Source organism: Podarcis cretensis (assembly GCF_951804945.1).
Source record: "Podarcis cretensis genome assembly, chromosome: 11".
NCBI classification, from domain to species: Eukaryota; Metazoa; Chordata; class Lepidosauria; order Squamata; family Lacertidae; genus Podarcis; species Podarcis cretensis.
This window is the reverse complement of record NC_137180.1, coordinates 23,348,736-23,363,780: the sequence shown is the minus strand read 5'-3', so window position 1 is coordinate 23,363,780 and position 15,045 is coordinate 23,348,736. Positions and strand designations below refer to the sequence as shown.

Genomic DNA, 15,045 nt, shown 5'->3' with positions numbered 1-15,045 from the left:
CTATATCTTCCTCCATGCTCCCAAGTCTCTCATTAACATGTTTGCAGGTTTCACCAGAAACACTGAAAATCTTTGTCCGCTTGCCAGTATACTTTATATAATAATATTGTTTTGTGTTTATTTAAACTTACACGTGTTTCTTTTTCTTGGTTGCAGGTAATGTTTCCTTCAGATATTTAGCCAAGAGTCTCTGCTGAAGTTTTTTATGTTCATCATGGCATACAATACCAAATTTGTGGACCACTGGCACCTTTATGATGGGCATGTTGTAAAATCAATCTAAAAAAAAAGACAGAATGTTGCAGCCATATAGAAATGTAATCTTAAGTCTTTCTTAACTTAGGCAGAAAGCTACCATATACAGTCAAAATGCAAGATGAAGTGTGTTCTGCCATGTTTTTCTCTTCTACCTTACAGGAAAAAGTAATCTGGAGGACCTTGGATGGTAAGTTCTGTGTAACAACCTTGAATATGCAATCTAAATGGTTCTACTGGGGAAAGTCCATTTCTATTAGATCACAATAATGAATAACAATAATAAGCTATAAATAAAATCAAAATAGAATAATTGAAGTATAATTGCAGTATGGTTAAGCTTATTGATTTACACACCATTCCTCAGCACAGTTAAGTGAAAGCACTTGGATTCAAGCCAATTTATTCCATTGATTTCACTCCCACTACTTCAATGTAACTACTTATTGATCAGGGAATTATGCAGCAGTTCTCCAAACTCACAGCCTGGAGTAGCCGAATCCAAGTTTATCAAATCAAATTGTATTAATTATTGGAATTGTGTTGACCATAAGAAATCAAAAACATATAGTAACCTTAAAATAGCATTAATAAGATAATGAAACATCAATAAAAACTGAGAAATTATGAACTAAAATTCTAAATATCAGTAAATAGCTGTAGGGATATTGGCCAATGAAAGTTCAGAAGCAAAGATGAAAATGTGGCTTACACTCTTCCTCAATAGCTTTCTTTAAAGGGAATACTGTAGGCATAATCTGCATGAAGAAACATAACTGCCCTGGTTGCAGGGATATATTGAAATTAGTCAATTTTCATTAGCACAGGTGCTTTCAATATTGTTCTCTTTTCCATGCTCATGTAGTAGGATCCTAAGACTGTTTATACAGAAGTTGTCCCACTGTGACTTCCTAGTCATGCAACCTTAGCAAATCAATGTAGTGTTCATGCTTCATTTCATAAGGCTTCTCAATGAATACTGTAATAAAACTTGAAATTACAAACATTCCTACAAGAATGGATTGTGTGAAAATGGAAAAAATCACTATAAAGTGCAGGAAGTTACAGGTTCTAGTTAAGTTCAGTTGTTATAGAAACTCACTGCATGACAGATGTTCCATTATCTGTTAATAGGCTGTTATTATCTAAGGGTGTACAAAGCGATCTGAAGTATGCTTATTCAGAAGCAACCCTCACTGAGTTCAACAGGACTTACTCACTAGTAAAAGTGTTTTACAGTAGTAGTTTGTGGCCACTATTAGAAGATGGCTACTAACTTGGTTTCCTGCCAACCTAGCAGTTCGAAAGCACGTCAAAGCGCAAGTAGATAAATAGGTACCGCTCCGGCGGGAAGGTAAACGGCGTTTCTGTGCGCTGCTCTGGTTCACCAGAAGCGGCTTAGTCATGCTGGCCACATGACCCGGAAGCTGTATGCCGGCTCCCTTGGCCAATAAAGCGAGATGAGCGCCGCAACCCCAGAGTTGGCCACGACTGGACCTAATGGTCAGGGGTCCCTTTACCCTTACATTTACTAACTTGGATAGCTTTAAAGGGGGATTAGACAAACGTGTGGAGGATAAAATTATCTATTGTTAGTAGTCATGAAGACTATATTTTACCCCCAGTATCAGAGGCACTATGAATCCCAGTTGCTGGTGATCATGAGTGGGACAGTGCTACTGCTTTCACACTGTGGACTGCCCCTGGGCATCTGTTTGCCACTGTGAAAACAGAATGCATATTTACTCATAAACAGGCATCATTCAGTGTTGCTTAGTGACAGTGGGGCAGGTACCATCCAGTGGGGCTTACTCCTTTGGTAGTGTGTTTAGGATTGCAAACTAGAGAAACACCTAGGAACAGGCAAGGGAAGAAGCATGGATTCTAGCACTTGCCTCCCATTTCTATAATGGGTCAGTTGCTATAATTGTCATTGTTCACACTAGTGGTAGGAAGACATCCAGCAGGAAATATCAGCCCTGGACAGCAGGCCAGAAAGCAAAACTTCTGAGCTGCAAAAATAAATGCAGGTATTGATGTGCAGTAATAATAATAATAATAATAATAATAATAATAAATTACTTATACCCCGCCCATCTGGCCGGGCCTCCCCAGCCACTCTGGGCAGCTCCCAACAGAATATTAATTTTAAAAAGTGACAATATCAAACATTAAAAACTTCCCTAAACAGGGCTGCCTTCAGATGTCTTCTAAACGTCAGCTAGTTGTGTATTTCCTCAACATCTGGTAGGAGGGCGTTCCACAGGGCAGGCGCCACTACCAAGAAGGCCCTCTGCCTGGTTCCCTATAATCTTACTTCTCACAGTGAGGGAACCGCCAAAAGGCCCTCGGCACTGGACCTTTGAAGGAAACTATCCCAAGTGAATATGCATACAGAGTAAGAAAGGTCTAAGGCTTGGTCCAATTGTGAAGATGGGGAAATAATATCTATTTAAAGAGACAATTAGAATGCAATCCCAACCCCGCCAGGGCAGCAGAGGAGCTTCCTTCATTCCACTGCTTGTTCTGGACGGGGGGGGGGGGGGAGCAGGACAGAAGGAAAAAACTTATATTTTTACAGTTTAGGCAGGCGCATTAAGGACTTCTGCAGTAGAGGAGCTCCCGACCTGTGGAGAGCAGCCAAGGCAGGCAGAGCTGGACAGAGGGACAGCTCCTCATCCATACCGACCTCCATGAGATCAGGAGTTTGGATTGCTCTGTCCATCAGAGAGTCAGAAGGAGAAACTAGAGAAGATGTCAAGGAAGCCTAAAGAGGAGAAAACAATTCTGAATGCCAGTGACGGGAAGAAGGAAGTTGAAGACATTTAAACTGCAGTGACAACTGATAAAGCTGGTGAATAATGAATACCTTGTTGTGATGAAATAGAGCCATATGTTTTAACAGCTGATTTATACCTGTTCTTTTTTTATTACTCTTGGCATCCTGTCTCTGGTTTATAAATTGCCTCGGAACGAAATAAATAAAAAGGATTTGAGAATAAATGTGATGTATGAAACAATTACCATAATACATCAAACAAAAAGGCTATTAGAAGACTGTGTTAATGTCTGCCAATAAGCAGTCTTCCATGAATTTTTTAAGAACACATTTAAATCATAATTAGCTCAGCTGATATGTAGATAGATATAGGTACAGATAATTTCACAAATTTTAGTTTGTTACAGAAACAGCCAATTTGAGAAAATGAAACTTATAATTACATAAAGCTCTATAATCTGATCAAATTCAGCCTTATCAAGGTAATAGTATATTTTTTCTAAACAGCTTCCCACCATTTTTTATCTTAGGTAAGTGAATTCCTACTGATATTAGCTAAAATAATAGTCTTTCCAACTTAATGCTTTGGTTAAAGTGTTCCTTCAGCCTATAACAACTACTGGATATGTCCAAAGAAAAGACATTCATTCTGCCATTTTTTTTAATCCCACGATCAATAAGGATCCCGCAATCGACCAGGATCAACCAGGGATCTACCTGTCAATCACGGTTGACCAGTTGAACGTGTCTGCCCTACACAAATACCCCAGCCCATGGCCCTTCCTTGCTGTACAATAAAGTACTGAAGGGCTCCCGATCACAAAACCAATTTTTATAGACCACATCCATCAACATTATGTACTGCACAGGCCACTACTGCAAAAGAAAGTTCCAGAGGGATGGTGCTGCAAAGCTAATGGCCCTGTTCCAGGTAACCATGGAGCAGACCTCAGGACCATGTGGTACTTACTAGAAGGGCATCCCTAGTCATTGTATAGACAAGGCAGCTACATCAGGGGTAATCTAGCAGTCCTTCAGGTAATTTGGTTCCAAGTTGTTTAGGAGTTTATATACTAACAGTAAAACCATAAACCTGGTTCAATACAGTAGCATAAAGCTAGTTACTAAGAACAAGGCAGGATCAAACTGTGGTTTCTAATAATGCTCAAGCAGACCAATTCACAACATGGTTTTCTGTTATGTCTGAACTGGGCCAATTTGTGTTCTCCATCAATATATCTTATCTCTGGTATGTCTTTTTATAGTAAGATAGTTGAAACATCCCACAAATAGTAAATAGATGAAATTGCAGAATGGTGTTGTTTCTCATATTTTTCAATTTCTTATGCAGATTATAGCTCACACACAACTCTTGAACTACTTGAACTATCATGTTTTCACAGTTAAGGGCACTTAACAACAACAACAAAGCTTGTTTCATCATTTTATTCTGCAGCATGTTCAAATGCAGTACAGAACTCAAACAGAATAGTGCTTTGAGCTCTGGCGGTTATGACGTTGTGTTAAGACAGAGCTGCTCCAACAAGTCTGGTGAATAATCTAGGTGTTAAGATATTCAAGGACTAAATTTTTACCAAATCTAATCTACCATCCATCTTCACCCATTGCAAGCATAAGCAAATGGGAATGAAAAGCTCTACATAATGAAAGAGCAGATTACTTTGAGTTTCTGAAAATATCAGTCTGATTTCTTTGCAATGGGAGGATGATGAATCACCATTCTGCCTATGTTAATTCCAAATACATCTAAATTTTTTATTCCTTATAAAATGCTTCAGTAGAGTGGCAATTTACAATTTTTAATCAGGTCTGAGGTTCCCATCAGCTAAATCTTTGCACTTCTGACAAAAGCATAATGAATGAACAATTGTAGCATTGTTTCACATGCAAACCTCATTCAGTTCTGTCTTCTTGCCCCTGTGAAAATCTTGTGTATTTCTCCTTGATTATAAGAACTTCAATGGAATCTGAATAACATAAATGTATATTTTATTCATGCAGGCATGCTGTTTCTGATTATCATCCTAATTCAGAAAATCATTAATAATTTCAATACCACTCTCAGGAATAGAGCACTGCCTTTCTTTTCTGGCTGTTTTCCCACTAAAAATCATCCCCCAATTTTATTCCCCCATATTGAGAGGGACCCATATCTTATTCCCTCCAGAAGAAAATGCATATGGGGGAGAGAGAATTTTAAGTGAAAAATAGTGAAGACCTTTTTTTGTATTCCTATAGTTACACAGTTCTCATATTCTTGTAGTTGTAATCCTTTCCCATATTATTCTTCCCCCCTACAAGTTTGTCCACAGAGCACCCTGGGGGAAAGAGATAAGAGGAAGAGGAAGACATGGCAAGAGGGAAACAGTGAGAAGACGTAGTATATCAATAAAGAGAGTTGTTTGTGTCCAAGCCATCCCAACATCTAATGGTGCAGGTCGGGGGCCCTGCAGCCATTGGGGTTGGGTATCAATGGTGCCACAACCACTGTCCTGAAATTTGCACATTTTACACAGGGCACAGTTATTCATTTTTCTGTATCTTGCACTGGCACTGATTTGCAATGAAAGCTGGGTAAAAATAGTTCAAATTAATTTGAAAGATAGAAAGAAAATCATGAAGACTTCTACTGCTTCCCCACTTTGTAAGAAAGATGGGGAAGGGGATGTCAGGAGATCAGCCAGGCAGGCATCAGGGAAAGGAACAGACAGACAGTATGTAGGGCTCGTGGACGGCATCTTGCTCAAAGACCTCACAAACTTGGCAAAACAGGATCTTCATTGCCAGAGACAAGATGCAACCCCATCTCCTCCCATACTTTGTTGTTGTTTAGTCGTGTCCGACTCTTCATGACCCCATGGACCTGCTCCTTCACTAAAATGTACAGCTTATCCGTTAAAACCAAGGGTGGGGGGTGAGAGAGAATATGCAACCTCTTATATCTCATCTGACCATGCAACTCAAAGCCCCCCCTCCATGTCCCTTATACACTGGCAGATTACAAACTTATCTGACAGCTGTAGTAGATTGTTGTCTCAAATTTGCCACAATGCTCCAGATTGACAGTACATCAGGGGTACTGTGGGAAATATAAAACACTGGCACATAGGTCCAGGTGAGATATGAGAATGTGTAAGCTCTGCCAAGGTACTGGGAACACTAGCAACTAGGAATGCAATGATCAGTTAGTTTTGGTTCTCTAAGTTTTTTCAGTTCACCTATGGTGTTTGAAAAGTAACTATACACCTAATATAGGTATTGTCCATAGATGTACAGTCGTACCTTGGAAGTCGAACGGAATCCATTCCGGAAGTCCATTCAACTTCCAAAATGCTCAAAAACCAATGCGCGGCTTCTGATTGGCTGCAGAAAGCTCCAGCAGCCAATCGGAAGTCGTGGAAGCCCTGTTGGACGTTCGGCTTCCAAAAGAACGTTCAATAACTGGAATACTCACTTCCATGTTTTGTTCGTTCGGGAGCCAATTTGTTCGGGAGCCAAGGTGTTCGAGATCCAAAGTACGACTGTATTGTACGACTTTTTGAAAACACTGTATAATCTTGATGAACTTTTTTAGCTTTTTCAGGTGAATTTCTAATAAACACATTTTTGCAAGCAATTTCTCTCAATAGAATGCATTTCTGTATGTTATTTTCAGTAATTTATGCAGTTATAATTTATGCACAATCTTCTCTAACCCTGGTCGGAGAGCTGCATTGCAAACATGGGACAGGTGTGAATTTGGAAGGTTTCAAAATGAGCAAATTAGGTGGGCTTGCCCTTTAAATGTGAACTGAACTGGATCTCTCCCCTCCCCACAATTCCTACCAGCAACTCTCTGAGAATGCCCTCATGAGCCCATGGTAGCTCACTTGGTTGGGTCACAAGGTCCTTAATCAAAATGTTTGCTATGCAAAGTTCTTTGCAATGTTAAATGTCTTTCCAGTTGATAAGAGCCTGGATTTCTCCCACAAACACATACAAGCCCTAACTTGATACCTAGAGTGTGATCACTGCCTGCTGCAACAGCGAGCGTAACAGTAAAGATAACTGCAGGAGGAACAGTACCCAGTGATCTGAGCACTGGAAATTATAGTATCTGGAATAAGAATGTCCTGCAGAGAGGCATCTGGAGTGACGACATTATGAATAAGAACCATGTATTTATTTATACATAAAACCATTTTGCAAGTCTTTCATCTAAACTCCCATGAGGAGGCAACTATTATTTCAATTTTATATATGCATAACTGAGCCTGAGAAATAATATTACATATGCACATAAGCAAATGCTGGCATGGATCAGTGCTCAAAGTGGGAGAAAAAAGGAAACAGAGTGGTTTTGCTTCATATTCAAGCAGAGTCAGGGCCAAGCTGCATGTGGTTTACCTTCAAATGCAGGATTTTTCGTACACCAATAGCCACCAATACTTGCCACCAAGTCTGGTGTGGGTGGACTTTGGTTTTGAAAGTAGGAGTCTGTAACCCCCTCCCCCCTCCCCGTGATCCCAATCCAGAATGCCCCCCAAATGCACTGAAGCTAATGGGAGCTTTTTTTTCTCCATGCAAATAGCAGACACTGGGGGGGGGGGTAGCAATCAAGACTGGGAATGCAGCAGAGACAAAAGGTTAGAGTCACATATCCCCCTGCCAAACTAGAGTCCTGATCTGGATTGGGGTCTGTTAAGTTGTGGGTGAACATATCAGACGACACAGCGATTCTTCAACAGCTCTTGTTTATTCAGAGGCCAGAACAGGACTGACTGAAGGGCTCAGTCAGCCTGCTTCTATAGAGCTCCGGTACAACGTTACTGTAGCAACTTTCTAAAACTATCCAATCACTGAACGTCACTTTCGATCCTTCGTTTGCATAACTATCTACAGTATCCCCCTGCTGGCCCAGGGTGAGAACTTCAGTACATAACAGGGTCCTGCTCTGGCTACGTGTGACAGAAAAATCCTGCACTCAAGGGCAAATCACATGATTGATGTCACAAATAAATTGGCTTGCAATTACATCCACTGAAAAATAGTGAAATGTTTTAAAGTTTGTCTCAATAGAAAGGGTCTGGTATCTCATCCTTCTAGATCTGGATAAGTAACATTATATCTGTATCTATATGCATATATATATGCACACACAGAGATATGCAGATAAATACACACACACACACATCGATGGGGACAAAGTCTGAATCCCAAAATTCCTCCTAAGAGAATCCCCCTTGTTCTGCATAGCCATTCCTTCTGTTGCTCTCACCCCTAGCACAAGCCCTTTCTTATCTCCTCTCACCTGGATTTAACGCCCTGTTGAAATATAAAGCCGTACATAATGGCCAAGTCTATAAATGTACAGTGGGACCTCGGGTTACGTACTTAATTCGTTCCGGAGGTCCGTTCTTAACCTGAAACTGTTCTTAACTTGAAGCACCACTTTAGCTAATGGGGCCTCCCGCTGCCGCTGCGCCGCCGGAGCACGATTTCTGTTCTCATCCTGAAGCAAAGCTCTTAACCCGAGGTACTATTTATGGGTTAGTGGAGTCTGTAACCCGAAGTGTATGTAACCCGAGGTACCACTGTATATAATTGCTCCTAGAAGTAAAATAACAACCACGTACGTAGCTCGAAATACCAAAATTAATAGCTCTCTGCTCTAGGAACTATGCAGAGAACAAGGTTTCCTAACAAATTAAAACACATGCATGGCATTTTCACTTCTTGATTAAGGGGTAAGAGTAGATGGAAGCATATGCAGCATGCGTACAGATATCACAATATGTATCTGTATTTGCCCAACGAAAGACTCAATATGCTTGGCTGAGTGCTCCATCTACTGTCCATTTATAGTTAAGTCTTTGCCATATCGCAAATTTTTGAGCAACTATAAGGAGTGGCTGGCCCCTCTGGAAATTATATATGGACAATGTCACTGGAAGGCATGCTAGGAAAGATGTCAACTCATGACCCCCAACAGTGGCTCTCATAACTTTTGTAATGGGGTGAGCTCAACAGATGCTACTTCTACTGTCTTGCAGTAATGAGAAAAGCTGCGCATCAGCTCCTAGTATAGGCAGAAGAAAACAGATTGCTTGTGTTATAACTTGTTGTCTTAAAAATAGTTACAATTGTATCGGCCTTGTAATAAGCACGGTCAGTTTTATTTTCCCATATATTGCAGGCCACCTAATGAGTTCACCTTGTAAGGGCACCTCAATCAGTTCATGGTAGAGATTAGATTTGAACCAAGAAATCCCTGATTTGTTGCTCAGTCTCTTAAGCCACTGTGCTACACCAGCTTCCCAAAAACTTTTTATGCTTAACTTTTCATAGTACAGAAGCCATGACACAATAAGGCAGAAATAGTCCCTCTGTCCACTAATTTATAATTGAGGTGGGGGGGGGGTTCAAATGACACAATTTTATCAGATAATGAAGCGAACTTGACACATAAGTGTTTCCAGATTCATGTTTCACAAACACAACCTCACATAACTGATCATTGGCTGCCCTCCCTAATGACAGTATTTGTATACATCAATCCAGTGGCTCTGGTAAGACAAGATGCAAGACAGAAGCTTTATGTGTTATGACCAAGCCATTACAGTGGTACCTCGGGTTAAATACGCTTCAGGTTACATACGCTTCAGGTTACAGACTCTGCTAACGCAGAAATACTGCTTCAGGTTAAGAACTTTGCTTCAGGATGAGAACAGAAATCGTGCTCCGGCGGCGCAGCGGCAGCAGGAGGCCCCATTAGCTAAAGTGGTGCTTCAGGTTAAGAACAGTTTCAGGTTAAGTACAGACCTCCGGAACAAATTGAGTACTTAACCAGAGGTACCACTGTATACTGCAAAACGATTTTTAAAAAAAGATTGCATTTATGTTTTAGCCCAACAGACTTGGACTAGCTCCATTTAAGCAACTTTACCCCCCCCCCAAAAAAAAAATGAATTAGAAAAAACTTTGAAAATGCCAGAAATACATTTTCAGTAGAAATGAAGATGGAGAAAAGAGCAAATTATCTTTGCTTGAAAGCTGTGTTAGATTTGATTAGCTGGATGAATCAATTTTACTGAAAGAACCTATTTGACTCTGGGAACTATCCACCAAAAAGTCCACAAGTTACACTAAAACTAATGAGAGTTGCTTGGATAATAGGGCTTTTTCTTTTTCTTTTTTTGCAGGGGAACAAGATTCAGTGGGTCATTTGATATAAGAATCTTTTAAATCCATGCAAAATTGTAAACAACCAACAAACCAGAGGCGTAGCTAGGGAGTTGGGGGTGGGACACATTGGGTACCACACTGCAAGGGGCCTGGTAACTGGGAGTGACGCGGTGGCTCAGGCCCCCACAGGCTCCCCACTGCCCAAAGCGGCAGTGTGGGGCTTGTGTCTGCCCGCCACCTCCCCTCAGCCGCCCTACACCTCGGGCACCCGAGGGGCTAGCTACGCCGCTGCAAGAAACATTACCAAATGGATTACATTGCACAGTTCAAACCCATCAGGGAGAAAAGGAAAAATACTTTAAAGCTAGCGTAACATTACATACCTTTTCTCAGTTTTCTATAAACTGCTCAAAGGCTTTCTTAGAATAGCAACATATAAATTTCACTGAATAAAATAAAAACTAAATCTTGAAATGCCTTGCAGGATAAGGAATATTGGCCCCAAGGACTCAGAAATGGAGATTTGAGCCTCTGTCTTTCTCGGGTGTTACAAACACAAAACTACATTCACATCTGACAATTATTAATTCGGGAATAATTGGCTACCTCTGCTTAATGCTTGAAAGGAAATGCGAGGAAAGGTATACACAGTCACATACATAATCAACACACATAAATTGGGGGGGCGGGGGCGGTTGCCTGTATATACCCTAGCCAATCCATCTATTGGAGTAGGACCAGCCCCATGACAGGGTTGCAGCCGATCTACCTGAGTCGCTCACAATAGCAGCAATAATCAATATACATTTTTATTTAATAAAAATAAAAAGGATTGGGTTCCAAAACTGTTTTTTGGGCTGAAAGTGGGCCCCAGATTAACATTACTCCCTAACCACACTCGCTTTTGCACTCAGGTCTTCCTTGTGGGTGTTTCATAGACATCTGGTTAGCCACTGTGAAAACATGATGCTGAACTATATTATTAATTATTATTATTATCATCATCATCATCATCATCATCCCACAGTTACCAGCACCCAGGGTTCATGGCAGCCTACTGATGAAAGCTTACTGGGAAATGATATAGAATGAATTGAAAAAGATGTTTAAAATAACGCTTATAAGAAAAACCCAGAAGCTTCTTTTTGGAGAATTATAGGGACAGAACTATCCAAACTGTATGCTACTACAGCAGCAAGAATACTGTTACTTGCCCAAAAATGGAAAGAAGTCCCAGCAAAAGAAGAATGGATACAAAAACTGATGCAGAAATGGCAAAAAAATAAGCAATCAAGATAACAAACTTTTTATAAAAGAATGGAAATGGTTTGTTTAATGTTTACAAACAAATTGTAAACAGGTAAGAACATTGGCGGGATTATTGTAATACAGTAACCTGCAACATTTTTATAAGAGCATATATTTAAAGTAGATAAATAAATGCAGTGCTTTTTTCTGGAGGGATGCAGGGGCACACCTACCCCTAAACATTTTGTGAATCTTTGTACTTTTGTCCATTTACTGTATTTATTTTTCCCGATTTGAACTATAAAATGGCGATTTTCTTGAATCAAAATGAGAGTACCCCTAAACATTTTAAAAGAAAAAAAGCACTGAATGAATGAACAAATTAAGTAGATTTGGATATGCAGAAAATATTAAAAATAAATTTAAGGCACCACAGAAAGAGGGGGAGGGAAGTCAAGTTTTGAAATGCAAAAACGACTGTAAAATTATTGAAATGTATAAACCTGAAGATCATAAATAAAATATAAAAAGGAGAAAAAGCTAAAAACATAGGAAAGATAGTGATTAAAAAGTGATTAAACAGAAATAGAAAACACACACAAACACACACACACACACACACACACACACACAGCGCTTTTTTTCTGGGGAAACACCCCTAAACATTTTGTGAATCCTTGTACTTTTATCCATTTACTGTACTTATTTTTCCCGATATGAACTATAAAATGGTGATTTTCTCGAGTCAAAATGAGAGTACCCCTAAACATTTTACACACATACACACAGGAGAAAGGAGATGGGCCTTTAGCCTGATCCACCTCTTATGTTCCCAGTTTTTCCTTTTGAAATTCATCCCCAAATTCCATTACAGTAAAACCATTGCAGTTCCTCCAGTTAAGTAACCCGAGCTTAAGGCGCAGCCAACCAACTCCCTCCGGCAGGGCCTGTTTCCCGGCTTCTCGAAAAGATTGAGAAACTCCCGTGTAATTAATAATCCTTCGGCTTCTCTCTGCTCCTCGCCTGCTGAAGCAGCCTTAACCCCGCGCTTACCCTGCTTGCTGGATGGAAGGACAAATGGGTGCCCAGCGCGCGCGCCCTGCCCGCCTCGGCCGCCTTCTTTCTCTCTCGGCGTTCAGGTGCTTCTACTGGCAGCTGTTGCTATGGACGCGGCCAGGCCCGGATTCCACCCAGTGGCCCATCAGCTGGGCTGCAATAAAGCCGTGGCTCCCGCCTCATCACCTTTCATGAGACCAAAGAAGGGGAAAGCAAAAGGTGCTGAATAATTGGGGGAGAAGCGGGTTGTTTTAGAAGCGCCTTCTTTATTCATTATAAAGCTAGCCATGTTAAAACAAAAAAAAAAAGTCCTTCCAGTAGCACCTTAAAGACCAACTAAGTTAGTTCTAGGTATGAGCTTTCGTGTGCATGCACACTTCTTCAGATACACTTCTTCTTCGTGCATGCACACGAAAGCTCATACCTAGAACTAACTTAGTTGGTCTTTAAGGTGCTATTGGAAGGATTTTTTTTCTTTTATTTTGTTTTGACTATGGCAGACCAACACGGCTACCTATCTGTAACTAGCCATGTTAGTTTGTTTCAGCAAAAACAATAGTCTTATGGCACCTAAAGTCTAGCAAATCTATTATTGTTTACTAAAGCTCGCATTTAAAAACAAGCTAAACTAAACCAAAGCTTTTTGGTCCAAAATCCACAGATGAGTACAAACCAAAATGTTACAAGATAATGAGCACAACATTACAAATCCTCCAGAACACTTTTATCAAGCTAGACATTACACAAAACGTGTTACAGGAGGGAAGAAAGAGGTGTCTACAGAAATTAATGAAGAAACCCAATATTTTAATTGGGGCAGAGGCAAGAGAAGGTTAAAGGACCACTGTGGTGCACTGTGGTGCTTTTCATCCCAGGACAAGGAGCACACTGCACCCCTTTTCATCCTCTTAACAACCCTGGGAGGTGAATTAAGCTGATTCCCAATTATCACACAGTGAAGCACCAAAATAATTCTGGGAATGGTAGTTTAAGGGTGCCGGGAATTGTAGCTCCCTGTTTGAAGTAGATGATGGCGAGGAATGGGTAAATTTAAAGACTTTTCAGCTAAATATGCTAAGATAACTTAGATAGAAATACTTGCAAGTACCAGATTGGCTAAGGGTTTAAATATGTGACGTTATAGAATAATATAGAATAATATGTTGAAAGTTAAATAAAGAAAAAAAAGAAAGATGTAAACTGAGTAAGTAAATTGTATGAGAAATTAAGTTTTGGAAAACTGTTACAATGATATAAACTGAAACTCAGCCAGGGGGTTCGAGGAAGTCGCTTAACAATGTTAACAAAAGTGGAACTATTATTGTTAGGATATTTGTTTGTTTGTTTGTTTGTTTGTTTGTTTGTGTTTGTTATTAATTTGGAAAATCAATAAAAAAAAATTGGGGGGAAAATAGAAATGGGTTATGGCACCCAGGAGTCTGCATGTGCTTTAAATTTATGCTGTGCTTTAAATTTATGCAGAGTGCAGCAATAGAGCTGATTTCAGTAGCCACTGCACCACAGTGGTCCTTTAACCGTCTCTTGCCTCTGCCCCAACTAAAATATTGGGTTTCTTCATTAATTTCTTTAGACACCTCTTTCTTCCCTCCTGTAACACGTTTTGTGTACTGTCTAGCCTGATAAAAGTGCTCTGGAGGATTTGTAATGTTGTGCTCATTGTCTTGTAACATTTTGGTTTGTACTCATCTGTGGATTTTGGACCAAAAAGCTTTGGTTTGGTTTAGTTTAGCTTGTTTTTAGTGCGAGCTTTAGTAAACAATAATAGATTTGAGAGACTTTAGGTGCCACAAGACTATTGTTTTTGCTGAAACAAACTGTTAAGTTGTGGGTGAACATATCAGACGACACAGCAATTCTTCAACAGCTCTTGTTTATTCAGAGGCCAGAACAGAACTGACTGAAGGGCTCAGTCAGCCTTCTTATATAGAGCTCCAGTACAACGTTACTGTGGCAACTTTCTAAAACTATCCAATCACTGAATGTCACTTTCAATCCTTCATTTGCACAAAACTATCTACAGTATCGGGACGCAGGTGGCGCTGTGGGTTAAAGCCTCAGCGCCTAGGACTTGCCGATCGAAAGGTCGGCGGTTCGAATCCCTGCGGCGGGGTGCGCTCCCGCTGCTCGGTCCCAGCGCCTGCCAACCTAGCAGTTCGAAAGCACCTCCGGGTGCAAGTAGATAAATAGGGACCGCTTACCAGCGGGAAGGTAAACGGCGTTTCCGTGTGCGGCTCTGGCTCGCCAGAGCAGCGATGTCACGCTGGCCACGTGACCCGGAAGTGTCTCCGGACAGCGCTGGCCCCTGGCCTCTTAAGTGAGATGGGCGCACAACCCCAGAGTCTGTCAAGACTGGCCCGTACGGGCAGGGGTACCTTTACCTTTACCTTTTTATCTACAGTATCCCCCTGCTGGCCCAGGGTGAGAACTTCAGTACATAACACAAACTAACATGGCTAGCCTTCTGAACTTCTTTCTTCTTCTGAGCCTGGAAGATATCATAG

General features: G+C 40.7%; 1 protein-coding gene and 1 long non-coding RNA gene across 5 annotated transcripts in view; one reads left to right on the top strand and one right to left on the bottom strand.

Moving 5' to 3' along the window:
• The window catches only part of TMEM232 (transmembrane protein 232), a 141,427-nt gene extending 128,782 nt beyond the window's left edge, over positions 1–12,645 (bottom strand). For 3 of the 4 annotated variants that reach the window (XM_079995498.1, XM_079995501.1, XM_079995500.1), the window contains exons 1-2: positions 12,521–12,645; positions 132–279 (exon numbers count right to left, since the gene is read on the bottom strand). In XM_079995498.1, the coding sequence (XP_079851624.1) occupies positions 132–265 (134 nt within the window). In that variant the 5' untranslated portion in view covers positions 266–279; positions 12,521–12,645. Of the gene's footprint in view, positions 1–131; positions 280–4,947; positions 5,023–12,520 lie in introns of all 4 variants that reach the window. The other variant, XM_079995499.1, reaches the window with a different exon arrangement.
• On the top strand, positions 2,079–3,159 carry LOC307226853. Its single transcript, XR_013843587.1, has 2 exons — positions 2,079–2,285; positions 2,837–3,159. It is a non-coding gene; the product is annotated as an uncharacterized lncRNA (long non-coding RNA).
• Positions 12,646–15,045: the final 2,400 nt, after the last annotated feature.